Here is a 17070-nt window from a genome sequence, read left to right as displayed (position 1 = left end):
CTATATTATTGTGTCGCATTCGAGCTAGTTGTTATTAATCGGTACGAGTAATAAATATATATTTTTATTTTTCCAAGTTTGAAATTTGGTCGTGGAACAAATTTTTAGATTTCAATTAATGAAAGGTGGTCGAAAGTTGACCTTTGACATGCTCAATCGAGCTTCAAGAAACATGAAGTAAACACGGAATGTAGTTCGTGTTAGACTCAAGCCAAAATTCTAGAAATCATCGAGTTTGGAATCGAGCTCAATATTAATATTCAATTAAAATATGTTTATGTTTTTTAAAAAATATTATAACATTTGTCAAAATCCCATTTGGTGGCACCGAGTCTTCTCCCATAATTAAGGTCTTTCCCACTTAAAGCAAGAAGGAATTGAAAAGCAATTGTGCTTCATGACAATTCACAAAAAGTGAATGTAAACCGAATTTTTGGCGAGATGGTAGCCCAAACTTGCTTGTTTTGGGGGCCACTTTCAATCAAAATTGAAATCTTTTTTCATTTAACAAGTCAACGCTCTTTTCCTCTTTTTTGCTGGCAAAATATATGCCCGAATTTAACGATACTTTGGAGGTTTGGCTAGAAATGTTAATTAAAATTTTATTAATGGGAGAGAATTTCAATAGTAAAGCAACATCATATAATATATGTATATGTCTATGGATAATAGCTAGCTAGCATGAGTGTATGACACAGATATGATAGTTTTAAAATTTTAAAATGCTCATTTCCCGTGAGAGAGAAAACGATTATTTTTATTAAGCCATATTAAAAATACAATAACAATAGTAGTAGTAATTAAAACGAAGGCAGAATATTAAATAAATTATAATAGCTCTCCACATCGTAATCATCAGTTTGAAAAATGACGTTAGTCAAACATTCATTTTTTTTTTATCTTTACATTACTATTAATTTTTTTTTCTTTTTTTTCTTTTTTGGCAAAATGACCTTGGAAATATTGAGGGAAAAACATAGACCAAAAAAAATCTTTAAAATCGATAATGTTAGATTTCAAATTTATGATATCAAACAAATTTTATTTTCTTAAATTTCTCACGGGTGATTGTCAAGATATAGTCTTGACCATGTCAAATACGATATCTAAATCTTCCAATTATTTTCTCACATACTTTACAAATATACACCAATCCAAATGGTATTCATATCATAGTATAATACTTTGTTATCTGAATTTCATATTGTATACAAACAATCTGAATAATTAATCTTCATGCAAAAATTTTGAATGACAATAAGAACTAAAATGTTTAATAAACCATCTCCCTAGGCCAAAATATTTCTTCATATTGGGGACCTGAATCATTCCTAATTGTCAAGCCAATAAATACAAAATCCGAACTTGTCTTTCATAAATCCTCTCCTCCTCAAATGAATCGGTCAAAATCACATTTATTTATAGCATTATTCACCTCCTCTTAAATACATTAAATTAACATAATCTCCCATCACATTTACCCTACAAAATTCACACCTTTCACACTTTCCAATCTTCCCTTCCCAAGTAGCAGAAAGAATTATATATAAATTGGCACCATTTCCAATTCTCTCTACATCCCTCAACCCTCAAGAATCCGATTTTAAAAAAATGGCTAAAGCCACGACCATTTTCCTATTGGCCCTCCTCCTGATCTCCACCCTCTCTGTGTCCATGGCCGCTCGTCCTGAGCCAAAGCTTCGTGAAAACCAAGCGGAAACCGAACAACAGGTAAAAAGAACAAAAGCCCTTTCTATTTTTTTTCACACTTAACGACTAGTGTTCTAAAAACTCGCTTAAGTGTCCGCTGTTTAGAACATGTAAATTTATCTATTTAATCTCAAATTTATAGTGTTTAAATCATTTCATTTATTGCTAGACTTAAAATTATAGGAAAAAATATTTCGTCATGCTTTACGCTTTTTAGAACCAGCTTGCAACTTAGGGCGTGTCTGGGTTTAACTTTTGATGTGCAGGCAAAGAGGGAAGCAGGAAATAGCTGCCAAGGGATTGAAGACGAAGAGTGCTTGATGAGGAGGACCCTTGCTGCGCATATTGATTATATTTATACCCAAAAACATAAGCCATAATAAGTAATGTTCTATTATAATTAATTAATTATTATTATTAATAATAATTTAGACCATATGCTTGTTTCTGATATTTTCTTGTTTGAGGTACAAAGATCATGTCACCACATACCATATATAGTAGTGCTGTTCTTTGTGCCGGCCTGTGTATTGCTTAATTGTTTGGAGATCTTCTTATATTTCTTGAGTAAAATGATCGATGGATCAACAATTAATTAGATATATATATACACATGTTATAATTAATTATATAGAGTGGGCTCTTGACGGTCTCAAGGATCATTATCTGTGAGATGAGTTAACCCTACCCATATTTTCAATAAAAAATAATGTTTTTGATATAAAAAATAATTTTTTTTAATGGTTAACCTAAATAAAATACATGTCTCACAAAATTGGTCTGTGAGACAGTCTCACATAAGTTTTTGTGAATTATATTATAATAAAATGTACTCCCTCCATCCTATATCAATATGTAAGTATGTGTTTTCACATATATTAAGAAAATGTTTAGGAGAGTAAATTTTAGAAAGTAATTTTCCATTTAATTACCCTTATTTAATGAAGATTTTAATAAAATAAAATAAAATAATTATACAAGTAATTAATAATATTAATTTAATAGGATAAATTGGTAAAACAATATGAGAGATAATATTAAATATAGCTAGAAACTAGACTACATATTTGACACTGATGAAAAATGAAATGCCCTCTAAATGAAAGGGACGGAGGGAGTATAAGATAACGGTAAAGATAAATGTATATTAATTAATATACTAAAAATATATTATAATTAATTACATCTTATCATTCTTTAATTTTAATGTAATTCGAAATAGTTTGCAAATTATACATGTGCGGATACTAGGTTATTAAGTTGAACGAACTTCATATAATTTTTTAAAATATGATTTATTATGCGCATAAGTTTTCTTGAAAAATTCTATATTAATAATATGTTGCTAGTACCAGGCCTCTTGATTGATTCATTGTCATGCCTCTACCATTAATTACAGAAACTGATTTTTAATTGTTATATACACGCATACGAACGCATATATATATATACATAGTATCGAGAAAATATTTAATAATTAAACGTATTTTGATGAAATATGTTTTCTGAAGGACGTTGAAGTTGTCATTTGGTTTGAAATTAGTTTATCTTCTTTTTCGGGGAAAAAAAATGTTTTCTGACATGATAATTTCTTTTTTGAAGATCGAGAAACTACATTTTTTGTCCAGTACTTAACAACGATTTTGGTTTTTAGTTATGTATCTCGCATGTTTTTTTTTTTCTTAATTTTGGTCATGTTACGGTAAATTTTCATTTGTAGTCCTGTAATTATATATATATATATATATATTTAGATTTTTTGGTCATTTAACTTGTATGCTATTTTAATTTTTGATCATTGTTTTTATCGGAAGCTATCGTGTTTTTCGATCATAAAAGGACCGAAATACAATTTAAATTAGATAAAAATGAAAATGATATACAAGTTAATAGACTAAAATAAAAAATTCACCATAACATGACCAAAAAATAAAGAAAAAAAACATGCAAGTTACATGACTGAAAATACAAATTCATCATTAATAGGACCAAAATGAAGAAAATGTAAATAACAAGACCAAAAATGTATTTCTCCTTGAAAATTGAATATTTAGTTAATTTTTTTTATTTTTCATTTTTATGGTAATTATTCTATGCTACACTAGAAGGAAAACTAGGGGTGCATTATATTTTTTATATGAGATGTTAGAACAAATTCTCGCTTGTAACAAATAGATGGGCGGGGCTTATCCATACGTTTTCTTTCATGCAACATGCACGTTTGCTCCCAACATCTCGTGCGAAAACATATGGAGTATTTTTCTCAATGTAGTATAGAAATCTCCCGCTTTCTTCTAAGTTCTACCTAATTTGAACTATCTCCTATCCAGTATTGAAAAACCTATGATCGATTTTACGAAATATTGCCAGCGATGAGTACTGATCGTTCTGAATAATAATTATTGGGTCAAATGTAACAAAATAAAATGTTCTGATCTTGATGAATATATGATGGAATATATAGCATGAAACTCGAGTCAATATATATAGGAAACACGACAATTTTGATTTTATATGTTTGTCACTTTACGATTTCGGTCCTATGTTTTCATATTTCAGTTTTTCAGTTTTTGTACGAAACTCTAATAAAATTTTGTTATTAATAATAATAATAATAATAACAACAACAATTACATAGATATTAATAGATATCAACTCTTCATATGTAATATGAGATTTAATTTTTTGCTTGACTTTTTTTTGCGCTTCTTTTTTTGCTGCTCTCTCTTTTAGTTTATTATTATTATTATTATTATTATTATTATTATTATTATTATTATTATTATTATTATTATTATTATTATTATTATTTTTGCAAAAAATAATAACCGCCTAGGCGGATTTTTGTTCGCCTAGGCGGCGTTTTGTCAGCCTAGGCGGCTTAGAGGCATAGCCTAGCAAAAAAACGAGGCGGTGAGCAACAGCCTAGCGCCTAGGCGGCGCTTTTTAAAACGGTGCTTAATACAAAGGCAGTTTCAGCATGCGTAGTTTTTGTATGTAATACTCCTGTACGTATTCAAAGATAAAGTCAGACGGTGGCAACTGCATAAGATCCATGTTGACACCATCGAAAATTTCCTTTACACGCTGCCAGTTTTTCAAGAGGAATCGGAAAAACCAACCGTTTCATTAATTTGGATTAATTTTAGGTAATATTTCTGTTTTGTGTCGGTTGGTTGAAAATGGTTGATGTTATTTTAGTTTTTTTTTAAAAAAAATTTCAATACGTGATTTAATTTTTTGTTGATTGCTTGAAATTTTTTGAAAATTATTCATTTTTAGAAACTGGGTTATATAAATTGTAAGGGAATAGGGGTTTCACATAAATAGTTTGAGTTGTTGTCACAAAGTGTTGACAACACCTACAATAACACCTTGAGTAATTTGCAGCGGAATATAATTAAAGCGTAAATAAAATAAACAAACAACCAAATAAATAGACTCAGATAAATAAGCAAGAGTATAAAATACTCTTGCAGCGCCTCAGGGCAAAACTTCACTAGAAAATAATTCAAAGAGTTTTAGAAACCCTAAAACTAGTGATTATTGTAAAAATCAATTTCTTAAAACAAGTGAGAAAATAAAGAATAAAAATTCTCCTAAAACATTCTATAAGAAATAGAATAATGAAAACGAAGTAAGGAGAAATACTTGAAGTCAACAATCTTCGAGTATTCTTCACGGCTTCAAGCAATCACGACCGAGAAAAGTCTTCAGAAGATCTTCAGTTCTCTCGTATGTATGTGAAGCTATCTGAAAAACACTCACAGTCTCTCTATGTATCGGTCCATCAATTTATTTGTCTCTCTCCAATATATAGACTAAAATCCTTTCTTGTACATGTTTCCTTGTAGACATAGGATTCTCTAGATCTTGTTCCTTTTTTATCAAGTCAAATCTACATAATAATGAAATTAAATCATTAGAGATAAGATAATAAATATTATGATAAACATAATAATATCTTAAATCAAGTTATTCAAGGAAATAAATAACTTATATAAAATTACTTCATGTCCAAGAAAGGAAAAAGATATTAAATAAATTCTTTTCAAACTAGGATGATTTTAAGAAATAAAATATTCCTTTCAATTTCCCTCTTTTTGCCTTTCTGGACAAAACACATTTAACTCACATACATATCAACTAAAACTCCCCCTTAATCAAAACTCCTCCTGAATAGATTCTCCCCCTAAGTATATCCAGAGGTGTTGTCACGAGATATTGACAACATCTAGCTATGACACCTTAAATCAGAAACCATAAGAGCAAGGAGAAACACAAACAAGAAATCAAATCAGAGTTAACACCACAAAAAGACAGTTTTGATTAGGATCAGAGAATAAAAACAATACTAAACAAAAAATCAAAAAAAATCATAACTAAACTAGCAAAACCAAAAAAAACTAAAACTAAGATTAAAATTGATTGCTCTCAGATTCTGTTTCTTCTACTTCACTTCCTTCTCCCCCTTTTTGTTCAGAAGGGCCAGCTCCGCTTAGTAGTGATTCATAGTGAGCCTTTAACCCTTCATAATAGGCTAGGTCAGCCTTTTCTTGTGCAATATTCTGCTCAGTATGCACCAATTGAGCTTGTATGAATGCAGGATCAACATCATGAGCAGTAGAGGGGGGGGGGGTACAAAAACAACAGTGGCAGAGGAGGTGTTGGCAGCACCTGCCACAACACCTGCGACATCAGCTAACTCAGACCAAGGAAGGTCTATCTTCCGATTTTCTTTGAGCAATGCATGTGCGATCTTTAGCAACTCTCCTGGAGCAATAAGTGCTTCATCATCATCCTTCTCAATCTCTTGAGAGAGCAACGTAGAATAGATGAGTGATGGATAAGGCAGCTTCAGTGTAGGTTGAGCACCATCTGCAAAAGCCATGACTGTGTCAAACACGAGTCGGCCAAAATTGAAAGCAATTCTAGTACCAATAGCATACAAAACAGGGGCTTGATGCTTGGTAACCACACTGAAATTTCTGGATGGAGTCCAAGTCTTCACGGCAGTTTTATGGAGGACAGAGTAAAAAAAGTGAGCTTGGCTACTGGCAATTTCTTAGGGTGAGCTGGGTAAACAGTGACATGTCCACCAGTGATGACAGATGTCATCTCATCCATGGTAGGCAGAGCATCATCATCAGAGGCAAGAGTCTGGAGAAATCCATTTATAATGGCAGGGCTGAAAGAGAAGATCTGCCCATGCACATAAACTTTCTCATACTTCATGTATCTAGGATCCTTCACAGCTTCAGTGAGATTGCAGTAGAACTCACGCACCAGTTCTCTGCAAAAAGGACCAGCAGTAGTAACAGTAGACAGTATGTTCCTTACCTCGAAAAATCTCACCATGTTCTGAGCTCCATAGCTCTCAACATCAATGTTATGCTCTTTCAGAAACTCTCTATCAGCATAATTCTCCCAGTAATCAGTAATCTCCTTGGAGTAAAAAGCAGATTAATAGGACGAGTTTACCTGGTATTCTTCACCTAAGATGTTGTCCAGGGTGTCGGCAACACCTTCCTCAGCATCTTCCTCTTCTTCTTCTTCAGAGTCATCAGAATTGGACTCTTCTTTCAACTCCTTCTCAGCATCTGAATCTTCACTCGAATCAGAGCTGGAACTATCAGAAGGTTGAGGGCGGTTTTCAGCAAATTCTGCGAGAATCTCCTCGTCTGGTTCATATTCAGATTCTGGGACAGAAGCAGTAGCAGTGAATGTAGGCTTCTTGCCTTTAGACTTCTTCATTTTAGCCATGAACTGGGCTATTGACATTTCTTCTTCATCGAACAGAACAGGAGGAACAGTAGATGTCTCCTCAACAGTAGGTACAGATGCAGGTGCATCTGTCTCAACAGCAGTAGCAGCAACAATTGGAGTTCCTTATTCAGTGGACTCACTCTCAGAGGAATCACTTGATGATTTTCTTTCAGTGGCAAAAGGAACCGGAATAGCTTCTCCAGACGGTTCCTGGGTACTTGAATTTCCCCTTTTTCGGCGTACAAGCTTGAAGTCTTCATCAGAACTCTCATCCCCAGAGGTGAATTCAGTGTCCACCAGAGATGGTCTTGATGGTTGTCCTTTTCCACGGAATCGTTTGGAGGCAGTGTAATCTGGGTTGTATCCAGCTTATCTCTTGGATCGACGAGTTAAGGGTTTCGTGGGAAACACCTTATTCAACACGCTCATGTCTGATAAATTCTCTACATCGATGGAATTGCCAGGCTCTCCTGGAGCGATGGAGTCCAGAGGCACAGGTTCCTCAGCAACAGGAATGATTTCTTGCTCAACCACAGGGTGTGGTGATGTAGGTGCTGTGACACCTTCCGCAGCATCTTCCGTATATCCCATCTCAGAACGAATATCGTGTGAATCAAAACCCTTTCCTGCCATTATAATATGAAAGAATGAAGGACACAGAAATTTTGAGCAATTTTGAGAATCGGGAGAACAAAGAATACACTAGAGCGATACGAAACAAGGAAGTAGAATATTTCCTTACACAGATAAGAACACAGATATATTAGGCACCAAATCTTTTCCTATTCTAGCTCGGATTCTGAGTAGTGAAAGAGTGGGTGCCCGGTTAGCCAACTTGTGGCTAAGGGCTTTTGTGACTCTATGTATAAACAATCTTTGTTTAATATAATTTACATTCATTAATGGCATTATCTTTGTCTTTCTTCATATTGTTATATTGTGATATACTATTGTTGTTTTGATAAAGACCTTGAATATACTATAGTGTATGTAAGATGTGGTAGCACATAGGGATGACTATCATGAAACACATCTTATAGTCACTGTATATTCTAAACAATTCCTAGTCAATTGAGCCGTCCGCAAATAAGGATAAGGATCGCTCGAGATTGAGACTAGCATTTGCGATGCCGAGTACCACGTTTCATTGGTATGGAACATAGAGATGTTCAAAGCATGCAAATGGATATTCATATGATGAATGATCGAACTACCCTATTCGGACTTTCCAAGTGGTTATCACTTATCGAGTGGATAAAGTCCGTGGTTTTGGTTGTACACCATTAGTCCTTATTACTTGAAACATCATTGAGACTCTATATGCTAGTACTGTACTTTGACTCGTTTACCGACTCTATTGGGGCCATCAGGTGTCGGGATTGGGTACAGTTACGACACATATAGGAGTCGATGCTTTGTTGTCAAGGATTCACCACATACTTGCGAGTGTGGATATCCTATGCGATCTGAGGAGATATTAGTGTGACGAATCTCTGGCCAGAGTACATGATGTGTTTTAGGTTACTTGGTGTTCCTAGTAACACATGCGATGTCACTAATAGATCTCCAAGATGTTATGCATAGTTATTGAATCTCGAACGACTCTCGATGCACTAATGGTTATTGATTCGATCGGGATATATGGTTGAAGGGACCGTACTGTACGCTAACCAAAATCTACTGGTTCTTGCAGGAACTATCAGTAATACCTAGGGAATCATGGGGCGATGTTTCTAGGCGCTCTTACCATGATTCGATGGGTAAGTCGGAAATTGTTGTTCCGAGTCACAAGGAGTTGTGAGCCCACGGCTAGCTGTATTCCTGAACCATTGAGGGTTACACAAGTAATGGATTACTAAAACCCCGTAGAGATAGTTAAATTTAAAGAGTTAAATTTAATGAAAGAGAAGTTGGACTTCTTAATTAAAAGGGAGTGGGATTTCCTGAAATGACATAAGGATGGGAATTTTTGGAAATCACTGAATTCGGATTCAGAAAAATTATCTTGACTTTAAAAGATGCAGAAATGGTTTCTGTGCACATTGGTAAAATCAGTTTATCAATCGGAGTCACGATGAATTTTATATTAATTTCTAGAACAACGGGCTTGGCTTGTTGGACTTAAGTTATGGATTGTGGGCCCTAAGGAGTTAGAGTCCTAATGCAATTATAACTTAATCTAGTCTAGAAATTATCTATAAATATATGTACTGTGTTCGAAAATTACACAAGCTTTCAGTCTAGCAATTTTCGAAAATCAGTCTATATTATTCAAGAGGTTTTTCGAAAATTCCTCTGTCCCTTTTGGAGAAAATTCGACTTGTGATTTTTGTGAAAAATTACAAATCGAATTAACAGATCATATCTCTTTATTATCTACGTAAAACTTCTGATTGATTTCTAGTGCATTCAATCAGAGGGTTTCTGTTTTTCATTCGTGGACCTAATTCCGGAGTTAGATCGTGACTGTTATCGATTCCCGGGATTTACAAGAAGAGCAGATTAAATTCTGTTGGAGTCCACGATCAAGCCTTTGCTTGAAGAGGTAAAAATTTAACTATGTTTTATTTTTACTTGAACGAATTTAATCGTAAAATTTTTGATACCCATATATGGAATCGTTCCATATAATAAAATAAAAATTTTAAACTTTCGCTGCATCAGGTATCAATTCTTAATTGATCTGAACACGTTTTTCAACAGTGGTATCAAAGCCAGGTTGCTCAGATCAAACGATTAAATTAATCGATTGTACAAAATTTTTAAGCCTCGGTTTTTGAAACAAAACAAAAATTTTAAAATTGAATTTTAATGGGCAAATCGGGCAGCGATTGGATCGCTGCCCAGGGCAGCGATTGGATCCCTGCCCAAGGCAGCGCTGGGCGCTGCCCAGGGCAGCGATCGTCGCTGCCCTTCCCGGGATTGTCCCGGGCAGCCCGGAAAAATTATTTTTAATTTTTAATTAAAATTTTAATTTTTTTGAAATTCTAGTTTTTGATCCGATCGAAAATTGTTTTTGATTGGTTCACGAGGCATCGGATCGAATTGTTCGAGTTCGAAAATTTTAAAATTGATTTTTGGATAAATTTGAATTTTTGGAAAATTTATAAATTTTATCCATTAAATTAAATTTTATAAAATTAATTATTTTGGTACAATTGATGATAAGATATGATCTTATGGTTGGATAAGATAAAATATGATTTTATCTTTTAAATTATGATGTCTTTGCATGTTTATCCAATTATTTAATTATTGAATTAATTATTGGATAAAGAATGATCGATTGCCATGACCAATGTTTTAGGTGTATGTTAGGTAATTTACATTTGTCTTATTGTTGTTGGATTTTATTAATGGGCTTGATTTATAGCCCAATATGATTGTCATATGTAATAAAAGTGGGCCTGGTTTATGGCCCGTTTCCACCCCTAAAAATGTATCCCATATTTGTCATCGAAATTTATTGTAAATTTATTAGACTTAATGGGAGACAAAGATTTGAAGAAATGGTGGGCCCAGCAGACAATGAAGACCGAAGAAATGTAAATTGGAAGGTCAATGTAATAGGATTGCGTTGCATACTTGCATATCACCTAGGATTGGACTTAGACTCGTGATTGGCAACCACGGGTCGATTAGTTAATGGGATCGATCATCCTTAAATAATATATGATATTATTGATGTATGCATGTTTAGACTAAATTGTATGAATCCCGCAAGCATACATAAATTGCATGATGAGACAAATTTTCAAAATTAAAAATCCCTCATTTTAAATATGATTTAAAATTGATATCAAGATTAATAAAAAGGGAATTTAAATATTGTTTAAATATTTCTACCTTCCATCAACGATCAATGTATGAGATGCTACCCGCGGATACGGTCCGGCTCATATTATTGGGGGGGGGGGGGCCGTTCGTCGGAAAGCTGTACATTGGATCGACACATGTTGTAAGTTGGGTGGAACTTCCATGGGATTGGCTCATATTATTGGGGATCCACATGGCGACCGTCCATCACAACTTAATATTGATGGGTTATCTTGACATGTCACAATAAACGGCGTCATATTATTGGGCTCTTATTGGACATGAGGTAAAAACATGGGGGTTATTTTGGAAGTAATTGGGCTCTACCTTTTGAAAATTATGGTTGGCTGATATTATTCGGGATCATGATTTGTCAATTGGACTTCATGTTCTCACTAAGGAAAACAGTTTCCCGTTTTCACTAGAGGGTAGTGAAATCGTTAAAATAGTGGGAGTGTAATTCATAAAATTAAAATTCGCCATATTTTATGTCTTAGTAAATTAATTAAACAATCATTGATTATTGTCTGTTTTCTTTTTCAGTATACAATGACTTCTCGCAATCCACTGTTTTCAATTCTTGAACAAAACAAATTGACTGGTGCAAACTATACGGAATGGTTCCGTAAGTTGAAAATTATTCTTTCTTCGGAAAAAGCTTTCTACGTGTTAGAGAAGCCGCCTCCGAAGGAAGCCCCGGCTAATACATGTCCAGAAGAGTTGGCCAAACTTGATTTATGGTGGGACCATGATATCAAGGCCAAATGCTACATGCAGGCTTCGATGTCTGATGAGCTTCAAAGGAGATTCGAGGATGCCGTGAATGCTGCTGACATTTACAAGAACCTCAAGGAACTCTTTGGAGTTCAGTCAAGGTCGGAGAGGTATGCCACCGTCAGAGAGCAAATGACGAGCCGCATGCGAGATGGGACTTTGGTCCGTGAGTATGGGGTGCATATGATTGGACTCATTGAAAAGTTGGTAACACTCGACTTGACTTTGGAGCATGAACTTAGCGCGGACTTGTTGCTTCTATCACTTCCTTCATCGTTTGACGGTTTTGTGATGAACTTCAATATGAACAAGATAGAGGTCACCCTTGAAGAGATGGTTAATATGCTTGTCACATATGAAGCCACACTAAAGAAGGATAAACTGGTACTCTTGGTTGGCTCCTCTTCTAACTCTAAGAAAGGACCAAGTGAAAAGGGTAAGAAACGTTCTGCCCCGTCCAAAAAGATTGTACCAAATAAGAAGGAAAAGGCCAAGGCTTCAATTGGAATAAAAGATGAAAACGTTTGCCATTACTGCAAGAAACCCGGTCATTGGAAACGTAACTGCAAGGAATACCTCAAACAGTTGCGAACTGCAAAGGGTATGTTTTACATTGAAATAAATGTTTTGCTTAATACTTCTTCTTGGGTATTGGATACCGGATGTGGATCTCACATCTACAATGATTTGCAGGTGATGACAAGAAGTCGTAAGCTAAGGATGTGTGAGACTCAGCTAAGGCTCGGGAATGGTTCTAGAGTCGAAGCCAAAGCTATAGGAGACATTTATTTAGTTTTGCAGAACAATTTTAAGTTATTTTTTAGAGATGTTTTATATGTTCCGGATTTGGTCAAAAACATTATATCTATTTCTATGCTTGATAGAGATGGGTTTTCTTGCAATTTTGTGAATGAGATTTGCAATATTTACAAGAATGAATGTTTGATTGGAAATGGACAACTTGAAAACGATCTATATAGCTTAAAATTAAAAGACGTTCCAATTAATTATGTTGATAAACCGATAACAACAATTAAAAGGAAAAACGATAGTCAAAACCCGGCAAACCTTTGGCATGCTAGGCTAGGTCATATTTCCTCAAGGAGGATGAACAAGCTAGTGGGAGAGGGCATGTTTGATATGTCTGATATTAACTCTCTACCTACTTGTGAGTCCTGCCTAAAGGGAAAAATTACTAAATCTCCTTTCAAAGGGAAACCTGAGAGTAGTCAAAATCTGTTGGATTTGATCCATACAGATGTTTGCGGTCCATTTAGGATTGGTACTAAATGTGGCAACACCTACTTCATTACCTTTACCGATGATCATTCTAGGTATGGGTATTTCGAGGTGGAGAATACTTAAGTACAGAGTTTTTGGACTATCTAAAAGAGAATGGGATTCTCTCTCAGTGGACTCCTTCGATGACACCTCAGCTGAATGGTGTTTCGGAGCGTCGCAATCGAACTTTGTTGGACATGGTTCGATCCATGATGAGCTTCACTGAGCTCCCACCTTCGTTTTGGGGCTACGCGCTTGAAACGGCGGTATTGTTGTTAAACAACGTCTACACTAAAGCAGTAGATAAAACACCATACGAGTTATGGAATGGCAAAGCTCCTAAGTATTCGTACTTGAGGATTTGGGGATGTCCTGCTTACGTGAACCAGATAGTGGGAGATAAGTTGGATAGTCGATCCACCTTATATTATTTTGTAGGGTATTCGAAGAATTCAATCGGATATTATTTCTATCATCCTGCTGAAACAAAAGTGTTTGTTTCAAGGAATGCCACCTTCTTGGAGAAGGAGTTCTTATTGGATAAGAAAGGCAAGATGATGGAACTCGAAGAAATTCGAGAAGAACCCAAGATACAAAATAGCGATCCTATACCTCAAGAATCATCACAAGACACGCCTATTACTAAGAGATCCGAGAGGACTTCTAGGCCTCCTATTAGATATGGTCTTCTTCTTGAAGGGGATCAAAGTGAACCCGACATTGGATGTGATCCAAGAAACTTCAAGGAAGCAATTTCTGATGCGGGTTCGAATTTATGGCTTGAAGCTATGCAATCGGAAATGGACTCGATGCATTCTAACCAAGTTTGGTCTTTAGTAGATCCTCCCGATGGAATTGTTCCAATTGGGTGCAAATGGATCTACAAGAAAAAGCTTGGGCCTGATGGAAAGGTATTGACCTACAAGGCACGATTGGTGGAAAAAGGTTATACTCAAAGACAAGGAGTTGACTATGATGAAACCTTTTCACCAGTCGCAATGTTCAAGTCCATAAGAATCCTTATTGCCATAGCAGCATGGTATGACTATGAGATATGGCAAATGGATGTAAAGACTGCATTTCTTAATGGAAACATTAAGGAAGAGATCTATATGATGCAGCCTGAGGGATACACATCCATGGGAAGCGAGCATAAGGTATGCAAGCTTCAGAGATCAATCTATGGTCTCAAACAAGCATCAAGAAGTTAGAACCAGAAATTTGATGAAACGATAAAGGATTTTGGTTTTATCAAGAACCCGGAGGAACCATGCGTGTACAAGAAAGTAGTTAAGAATGCGGTAAGATTCTTAGTACTTTATGTTGATGACATCCTACTCATGGGGAATGATGTAGGGATGTTGCAGTCAACAAAGATATGGTTATCAGGTAGATTCTCGATGAAGGATTTAGGTGAGGCATCCTATATTCTAGGAATTCAGATCTATAGAGATAGATCTAAAAGAATGATAGGACTCACTCAATCAACCTACATTGACACCATATTTAAAAGGTTTTCAGTGGATGGGTCCAAGAGAGGACATCTACCTATGTGTTATGGAGTTTCTCTATCCAAGTCGATGTGTCCCAAGACTGACGAAGAGATAGAGAAGATGACACATGTGTCATATGCGTCAGCCATAGGTAGTATCATGGTTTATGGAGGGAGAGAATTGAAGTTGGAAGGCTATACCGACTCTAGCTTCCAATGTGACGTGGATGACTCGAAATCAACCTCTGGATTTGTATTCGTGCTCAATGGCGGTGCTGTCTCTTGGAAGAGTTCCAAGCAGGACACCACAGCGGATTCCACCACTGAGGCAGAATACATTACAGCATCAGCTGCTGCTAAAGAGGCGGTTTGGATAAGGAAATTCATCCAAGTGTTGGGTGTAATTCCTAAAGCTGTTGGTCCAGTCCCGGTGTACTGTGACAACACGGGTTCCGTTGCTCAGGCAAAGGAACCAAGGTCTTATCAGAAGTCCAAACACGTACTGAGGAAATACCACGTCATCCGAGAGATTGTGGAAAGAGGAGACATCAGTGTCGAGAGAGTGGCCTCTACAGACAATATCGCTGATCCGCTTACTAAGCCCTTGCCAGGACCATTGTTTGACAAACATCGCGAAGCAATGGGATTGCGTAGTGTGACTAGTTGGCTTTAGAGCAAGTGGGAGATTGAAAGAGTGGGTGCCCGGTTAGCCAACTTGTGGCTAAGGGCTTTTGTGACTCTATGTATAAACAATCTTTGTTTAATATAATTTACATTCATTAATGACATTATCTTTGTCTTTCTTCATATTGTTATATTGTGATATATTATTGTTGTTTTGATAAAGACCTTGAATATACTATAGTGTATGTAAGATGTGGTAGCACATGGGGATGGCTATCATGAAACACATCTTATAGTCACTGTATATTCTAAACAGTTCCTAGTCAATTGAGCCGTCCGCAAATAAGGATAAGGATCGCTCGAGATTGAGACTAGCATTTGCGATGCCGAGTACCACGTTTCATTGGTATGGAACATAGAGATGTTCAAAGCATGCAAATGGATATTCATATGATGAATGATCGAACTACCCTATTCGGACTTTCCAAGTGGTTATCACTTATCGAGTGGATAAAGTCCGCGGTTTTGGTTGTACACCATTAGTCCTTATTACTTGAAACATCATTGAGACTCTATATGCTAGTACTATACTTTGACTCATTTACCGACTCTATTGGGGTCATCAGGTGTCGGGATTGGGTACAGTTACGACACATATAGGAGTCGATGCTTTGTTGTCAAGGATTCACCACATACTTGCGAGTGTGGATATCCTATGCGATCTGAGGAGATATTAGTGTGACGAATCTCTCGCCAGAGTACATGATGTGTTTTAGGTTACTTGGTGTTCCTAGTAACACATGCGATGTCACTAATAGATCTCCAAGATGTTATGCATAGTTATCAAATCTCGAACGACTCTCGATGCACCAATGGTTGTTGATTCGATCGGGATATATGATTGAAGGGACCGTACTGTACGCTAACCAAAATACACTGGTTCTTGCAGGCACTATCAGTAATACCTAAGGAATCATGGGGCGATGTTGCTAGGCGCTCTTACCATGATTCGATGGGTAAGTCGGAAATTGTTGTTCCGAGTCACAAGGAGTTGTGAGCCCACGGCTAGCTGTATTCCTGAACCATTGAGGGTTACACAAGTAATGGATTACTAAAACCCCATAGAGATAGTTAAATTTAAAGAGTTAAATTTAATGAAAGAGAAGTTGGACTTCTTAATTAAAAGGGAGTGGGATTTCCTGAAATGACATAGGGATGAGCATTTTTGGAAATCACTGAATTCGGATTCAGAAAAATTATCTTGACTTTAAAAGATGCAGAAATGGTTTCTGTGCACATTGGTAAAATCAGTTTATCAATCGGAGTCACGATAAATTTTATATTAATTTCTAGAACAACGGGCTTGGCTTGTTGGGCTTAAGTTATGGATTGTGGGCCCTAAGGAGTTAGAGTTATAATGCAATTATAACTTAATCTAGTCTAGAAATTATCTATAAATATATGTACTGTGTTCGAAAATTACACAAGCTTTCAGTCTAGCAATTTTCGAAAATCAGTCTATATTATTCAAGAGGTTTTTCGAAAATTCCTCTGTCCCTTTTGGAGAAAATTCGACTTGTGATTTTTGTGAAAAATTACAAATCGAA

The 17070-nt window shown here is 35.8% G+C and overlaps 1 protein-coding gene across 1 annotated transcript; it reads left to right on the top strand.

Annotated features, from left to right (window-relative positions):
• The first annotated feature begins 1467 nt into the window (after positions 1 to 1467).
• LOC140867375 (phytosulfokines 3-like) lies at positions 1468 to 2163 on the top strand. Its single transcript, XM_073272448.1, has 2 exons — positions 1468 to 1731; positions 1977 to 2163. Exons 1-2 carry the CDS (start codon positions 1612 to 1614, stop codon positions 2088 to 2090), a joined length of 234 nt encoding a protein of 77 aa, XP_073128549.1. The 5' UTR covers positions 1468 to 1611; the 3' UTR covers positions 2091 to 2163.
• The last annotated feature ends 14907 nt before the right edge of the window (positions 2164 to 17070 follow it).

Source organism: Henckelia pumila, chromosome 4 (assembly GCF_033568475.1).
Source record: "Henckelia pumila isolate YLH828 chromosome 4, ASM3356847v2, whole genome shotgun sequence".
Lineage (NCBI taxonomy): Eukaryota > Viridiplantae > Streptophyta > Magnoliopsida > Lamiales > Gesneriaceae > Henckelia > Henckelia pumila.
This window is presented reverse-complemented; position numbering and strand designations above follow the sequence as displayed.